This window comes from Cynoglossus semilaevis, chromosome 20, assembly GCF_000523025.1.
Source record: "Cynoglossus semilaevis isolate Cse_v1.0 chromosome 20, Cse_v1.0, whole genome shotgun sequence".
Lineage (NCBI taxonomy): Eukaryota > Metazoa > Chordata > Actinopteri > Pleuronectiformes > Cynoglossidae > Cynoglossus > Cynoglossus semilaevis.
Window position 1 is genome coordinate 12,883,847 of NC_024326.1, and position 6,831 is coordinate 12,890,677.

A 6,831-nucleotide genomic window follows, 5' to 3' on the forward strand; every position below is an offset into this window, starting at 1 on the left:
GTGTTGTTGTGAAGGTTTAAGTCCTTCCTCCACTGAGAGTCGGGATTAGCAACGACAACAGCTGTTATGGATCAGCAGAAAAAGAAAAGAGCATCAGCGCCACACTGCCCCCCACTGGGCTGTGACTGACAGCTGGCATCTGGGTACGGAGGTGTCGAGGCCTGACTCTAGACTTACTCCAGACAGTGAGGCTGATGGATCTCTCAAAGTTCCCGTTGGGGAAGGCGGAGATGTGGCAGGCGTAGCTGCCCTCGTCCGACTCCTCCGTGGTGGGGATGAGAAGAGCCGAGTTTTCTGTGGGGTTGCTGCTCTCGAACCTCACACGGCCGGAGTAAGGATCAAACGCTGAAGATCAGAATCAAATGGTCAAAACAAGAACATAGAGATGAAGAGGATCTGCTGTGGTAACACCAGGTAACACCAGGTAACACCAGGAACCACCAGGTAACACCAGGTAACACCAGGTAACACCAGGTAACAGCAGTAACAGCAGGTAACAGCAGGTGAGACTCACTGACAGTTGTTTGTACTTCTGTTGCAAAATATTCAGGAATGTTGATTTATCTGGTTGAATCATGTCTGATACTGATGATTAATCGTTGATTAATCCACAGCTAACCAGGACGTCCAGCTGACAGCTTACCTTGGAGGCCGGCTGTGAAGTGGGCCGTGATGATCTGGTCCTTGGCGCCGTCTGCCAGCACCTTGTACCATGTGACCTGCACCACCTTCTCCCCCTCGCTCGGCTTGTATCGACAGGGAAGTCTGGTCTGAGACTCTGCCAGCGCCCGGAGCGTGATGTGAGGCTGAAGAGGTTCAGTGAAGTCACTCTGGACACTGGACACTGGGGACGTGGACAAGAGAGGAGACGATGGAACGAAGACAATCACAAATATTTGACATTTGTTGTAAACAAGAAATCTTCTTCGTGCCGTTTGTCTTTTGGTGCCGACACGGACCAGCGCTGTACGTTTTTAGTTTCGGTTGTGACTTCATCACAAGACTGGACTGGACGAACGGTCAACAGACAAACACGCCATCAGCTCACAGACACACCTGACGCCAGACCACACTGCAACAAACCTGCTCCAGTGTTGACAAGCAGACAACGTAAATAAAGGCAGGGAGGGGGAGGGCGTCGGGGGGCAATGGCAGTTTGACTGGAGCCAGTTCCACCTGTGAAAGCAGACACTTCCTGTTGACGAACGGGTTCAGACCAGGACCGGTCCATCACTGACCTGGTCACTTCAACCGAACCCTTCTACTGAGTGCCACCATCCTGTTAAACACTTCACCACTGTGTGACCAAAGAACAACATCCTTCAGTGGATTTCTGTTTTTTTTTTCCTCCTTAAAGTTCAGTCAGTTAGATAAAAGATGTGGATGTTTCTATGGCAACGGTCGATTTTCTAACTGTTGGGTTTTTTGCCCTGATTTACATAAAAACCAGGCTTCACTTTACACCTGTGGTACAAGCAGAGAGAGAGTGTGTGTGTGTGTGTAGACGTGTCACTCACCCTGAGTTTCATTATAAGATCGACTGTGTGACTTACAATGACTGAGCTCCTGTCACAGCTGGTCAAGGGTTACTGTAGGTGTTAATGTGTCACAGTGTGTATGTGTGTGTGTGTGTGTGAGAGAGAGAGAGACTTCTGGAGGAAACACGTTTTATTTTAGGGCTGTTCAAATCAATTCATTCATAAATTGTCACAAATGTCTCCTGCAGTTTATCACCGGGACAGAAGGACGCACGGCGTCAACGCAGTAAATCCACCGTCCTTTCACTTATCGTCGCTCCAATACACTCACTACAGAAGCCAAACAACTCATCAACCAGCGGAGGCTTCAACCTCTGGGCAGAGCAGCCGGACGACGACTGACAGTCTGACTGACACAACAGTCGGACGGGTTGTTCAGACACCGTCCAGATGAACGGTCGTGACTGAAATCAAACGACTCTTAGAAATAGTTCTCTGTCCAAACTGGGAGTAACTGCAGTTCGACAAACAAACAAACACACACACACACACACACACACACCACAGAGCTGGTGAAGCTGCAGGATGAACTTTTAAATCCAGAGAGAAAATTCTGAGTAAATCTAGACGAAAGTAGAAAGAAAGTAATACATAGGTACAGAGATAAAGATCAAATGAAAACAAACGCACACACACACACACACGCACGCACACACACACGCACACATAAAGTCAGAAAAACATAGAGTTCATTTGAATGTCACAAGGCAGCTTTTCAGGCTCGTCCAGTTCAGTTCACTCTGCTTGAGTGGCTGCAGGAGAAAAATAATCATTGTGTGTGTGTGTGTACACACACTTCTTCAACTGTAGACACACAGCCTGAATGTGATATTGGGCTGCTCCCACAGATGGAATATAAAATATGGACTGAGCTATCTCTGATGCAGGCTTGTGTTGCAGGGTGAAGCCCCGGAAAAAGACCTGCAGCTGAGAACAGGCCGCTGTTAAAGCAGCGCCGTTTGTTTTACTGACAACTAACTCTTTTTTATTAAATATAATATTAAAATATGAAATATAACGTCACTTTTAAATGTGTTAATTGAAGCCATCTTTAAGGAGTAACTTTAGATGTGTTTGGACGCTACACTTTTCCGTGACGACGATGATGTAAACATCTGACTTCCATTAGATTATTACACGTCTCCAAACGTATCCCCCCCCCCCACACACACACACACACACACACACAGGTAGCTCTCGGCCATTTTCTCATATGGAGCCTTGGAAACTCAAGGAAACTAGAGGAAAAAAAGGAGTAGGGAGGGCAGAGGGGCAAAAACAGGTGAAAAATGACAATAAACGACGACATAAGGCGACGACAGACGGAGGCGTTCAAAGACACAGATGGAGCAATATGTTCTGATTCATGTTTACTAAAAGTAAGAATGTGACGGAGCCGCATTCTCTCACGCCGCTTCCTCGTCCACCGCCTGCACGCTGACAAACGGATAAACTAATGGGCCGCAGGAATGTGACGACCCAATGATTAGGTCCCTCTGAACAGATGAGGCCTGAGGGGGCGCTCTACTGGTGTCCAGAAGTATGAAGTCAAAAACAAAGGTTTATCAATAAAAAACAGAAGCAGCTTCTCACACTTTTTTGTTTTATCTGGACCGGCGGCAGGTCGACGTTTACAGACGTCGGCTTTTGTTGGGATTCCTGCTTCACTTACTTTCTTTAGCTGCACTCATCTAATACCACCACGGCACCAAGGAGCATTAGTTTATGGACCCTGAAGGCAAAACCCAGGAACTGGACTGATGAGGGTCAAAGGTCAAAGTCACTAGTTTTAGCTGAATATGAGTGGACATGAAGTGACTGATGACAGATGTTCAAACATGGAGCATAAAAAAAAAAATCACAATATCACAGCTGCAGTCACAGTGGATCCAACACGCGTGGTTATGATTACGGTCTGGTTTTTTAACCAGTTCAAGTCACCAAATTACTTAACATTTACAATCAATTAATTAATTCCATAATTCTTAAAGTGATGGTTGTACATCATTTTATGACAGAAAGTTAACAGTTGAGGTGTGAGTCCAGACAGAAGTGTTGATTTTTTCCAATGTTTTCCGACAATTACTTCCTCTATGGACACTTTGCTTTTGACATTAAATTTCTGGATAAAGAATAAAACGACAGATTAAATCATCCTAATCTGTGGACTGACAACAAACTGTAACTTTAAGACTCGGCTCTGATATTATAAAAAAACTGTTCAAAACATTTGTTAAACTTTTAACGCAGTAGTGGAGAAAAAATAAACGGTGAACTCACCACAAAGTAGAAGCAGAATCAGAATGAACTCCATTCTATCCCGGAAAACAGAAACTCTGCTGCTCTTATTCCTCAGCTTTTTTTTTTAATTAATAATATTATTTCATAATAAATATAAACACTGGAGCAGGAAAATGCCAGGAAGCTCCAGCAGGTGTTTTCTCCTCTCACTGCGATCGCACGTGGGGGAAAAAAAGTTTAAATTTAACATAAAACAAAGTTTTTCTCTCGTGTGAGAAGAGTCCGGGAAACTGTTCACACGGTGGGAAAAACGAGTGCACACAGAAAAGTCTGGAAACGTTTTTTAAACACATATATATATATTTAAAGAAGGTGAAAGAAAAGCGACCGCGGAACAAACTGAAGACTGTCGTCCTGACACGGACGGTCCGGTACTAACGCTCTGTACACCTGTCTGTTCCGGCCCCGCCCACAACACCACCTGACCCCGCCCGTTACCGTTGTTGCGTTCAAACAAACGCTTAAAAAGTAGGAAAAGACAAGAGTCTTTACAATAATTGAAGCGCTGGAGATAATGTTTTTTAATGTTTGTTTTTTTATTACTGGTGAGCTTTGAGTTTCAGTACTTCTATTTTTACCTTTAAAAAAGTGCAAAAAGACCGATTCCAGGATTGTTTTCGCGTTTTAATTTTACTCTGAGTTATTATTTCCATTACTGTGCTCGTTTTATAATCGGTCTAAAAGAAGTGTAAATAATATACGGCGTTTGGTAAAGGTTATCAGAGGTATTATTATTTAATTTATCTAAATTATATAATTAAACATTAGATTTGTTTTATTATTTACTTAAAATATTGTCATTTTTGTTTATTATTTAATCATCAGAGCGTGTGTATTAAATTTAAAGTTCGGACAGGGACGTGAACCGAGCATGATTTCGTGTGAAGTTCAAGTTCCGTCTTGTCTTTTAAATGTTTACCTGTGACAGGCCGACACTTCTTTAGTTTCACTTCTCACCTGCTCTGTGATAACAATAAAAAAATGGACACTTGCAAACTCACTTTTTTCTGCGATAAGATTAAGCTTAAGAAGTATCTTATATAACGTTTTATACTATACTGTATATTCTACTTTACTTTGAATTAATTCGTTATACATTTTCTGGATGGTAATAAAAATAAATCCTAATTCAGTAATTAATCTGCAGGTTCACTGCTTTATTTATGAGTGTCTTTATGTATAAGTGTTTATTTTCCTCAAAACAAGAGATAAATTAAATTAGTTTGTTGAATGTTTGGTTGTCGCTAAAAAGAGAGTTAAAGTTATCATTTGTTTTAATACTGCATTTTTAAAAAATCTATAAAATAATGATAAATGATGGCGTTACATCACGTTTCTTCAAATGGAGGCCGACATCGACACAGCCCTGGATCTCTGCCGTATTTCTGTGTGTTCAACGGTTTGTTCAACAGTTTTCTCTTTATCTGTGAAAACGGCCGGAGGGAAAACGACGCTCAGACTTGTTTGAATCTGTAGAGTTGTACTTTCTTAACTGTGGTAAATGACAAGTTCTGTTTTTGACGGTCTATCACTGCCCTCTTGTGGGGAAGTCCATTTATTTCCCTTTGCCTTTAAAGTCATTAGCGTTTACGGTACACTTTTTAACCAATTTTAACTTTCGATTGTTACTCGTTAATTGTTTAATGAAGTTTTTGTTTTTTAAAAGTTTTTAAAAAATTTAAAAACATCATTTGTGTTATTTAAAAATTATTTTTAAATAACACAAATGATTCCCATATGGTTTACAAGTTGAACTGAAACTGCTGAGATCCATCCGAAATCCAGTCTGACAGTTTCCATTCTTAGACCACCTTTTCAGTAGCACCAGTGCAACCTGTAAATATGTCCCCCTGTGGATTTTTCCCTTGATAATAATTTCTGACATATAAACCCCGCAGTAAAATAATTATATGTGATTTTCTTGTGCTAAATATTATGTTTACGTCGTTTCTAACTGGGACACGGATATAAAATAACTAAACTTGGAGCCCTAGGCGATTATTTATTTACAACACATTTATAATAAAAACAGGTTTGAGATCGTTAATCGTTTTGAGATCACGCTGACCATACTTGGTTCCTGAGATATGTTGTGTTTATTTTGCTTAATTTAACTTACAAAAGGCAGGAGTTATAATCGTATATTAAAAAAACATAAAAAATAAATCAACAATTCGTTAAGACATACACACGATAGTCGTACACTTTTAGTATTTTCTAGCTTTTTTCATCAATGCATGACAGAAGGTAAAAGCATAAGAATATTTTTTAATACATGAATATATATATATATATATAATGAAAAACCTGCCATGAGTTAAAAAAAACAGTCATAAAGATTTCAGAGAGGACATCACAGCAGTATCTGTCAGAAGACAGTCTTTTTGTCCATCCTGATGGTTTCATACGTGTCGTTGCTCGGAGCAGCAAGGCCCTGAGTGACATAATGACACAAACACAGGAGAGGATGGGTGACTCACAAACACACTGCTGCTAAATATGACATTACTCTGAATTTCACAGCATTACTCAGTCACACCTGTCCAACAACACATCAGTGAATGTTCTTTTAATAAACTAAAAAACCCCATCAGGCCTGATGATGTTTTTTTCTCTTCTCTGGCACTGGCCTCAGGGTTTAAGAGTTCCTTATTTTCTTGTACTCTCAAACTTTAAATGTATGTGTGTATCAGTGTTTACACCGCAGATATATTTTACTCTGGGACTCCCCTGTACTGACTGACTAAATGATTAAAATACTTTTACTGCAGGTAACTGTGGAATGTGTCGTGTGTCTCACCGCATAAATGTGGGCATCGACAGGCTGCTTCTGTGGGAAGAAGATGTTGATCAATTATTGTTTTTTTAACATCACAGTTGGATATAAATACAGAGGGGTGGGGGTGGGGGGTAATGAAGGCCAAGGTTTATAAGAATCAAGAAGCTTTACTTGTCACATGGCACTGACATCAGACAATGACAGTGAGTTGGA

The 6,831-nt window shown here is 40.9% G+C and overlaps 2 protein-coding genes across 4 annotated transcripts in view; both read right to left on the bottom strand.

Annotated features, from left to right (window-relative positions):
• Positions 1-4,223, bottom strand: part of nectin4b (nectin cell adhesion molecule 4b) — a 14,665-nt gene extending 10,442 nt beyond the window's left edge. The window contains exons 1-3 of one of the 2 annotated variants that reach the window (XM_025066168.1): positions 3,819-4,223; positions 644-844; positions 178-345 (exon numbers count right to left, since the gene is read on the bottom strand). In XM_025066168.1, coding sequence (XP_024921936.1) covers positions 178-345; positions 644-844; positions 3,819-3,852 — 403 coding nt within the window. In that variant the 5' untranslated portion in view covers positions 3,853-4,223. The remainder of the gene's footprint in view (positions 1-177; positions 346-643; positions 845-3,818) is intronic. The other variant, XM_008334948.3, reaches the window with a different exon arrangement.
• Positions 4,224-5,916: 1,693 nt separating this feature from the next.
• Positions 5,917-6,831, bottom strand: part of fcer1gl (Fc receptor, IgE, high affinity I, gamma polypeptide like) — a 3,388-nt gene continuing 2,473 nt past the window's right edge. Inside the window, exons 4-5 of one of the 2 annotated variants that reach the window (XM_017042273.2) lie at positions 6,640-6,666; positions 5,917-6,273 (exon numbers count right to left, since the gene is read on the bottom strand). In XM_017042273.2, coding sequence (XP_016897762.1) covers positions 6,208-6,273; positions 6,640-6,666 — 93 coding nt within the window. In that variant the 3' untranslated portion in view covers positions 5,917-6,207. Of the gene's footprint in view, positions 6,274-6,639; positions 6,670-6,831 lie in introns of both variants that reach the window. The other variant, XM_008334946.3, reaches the window with a different exon arrangement.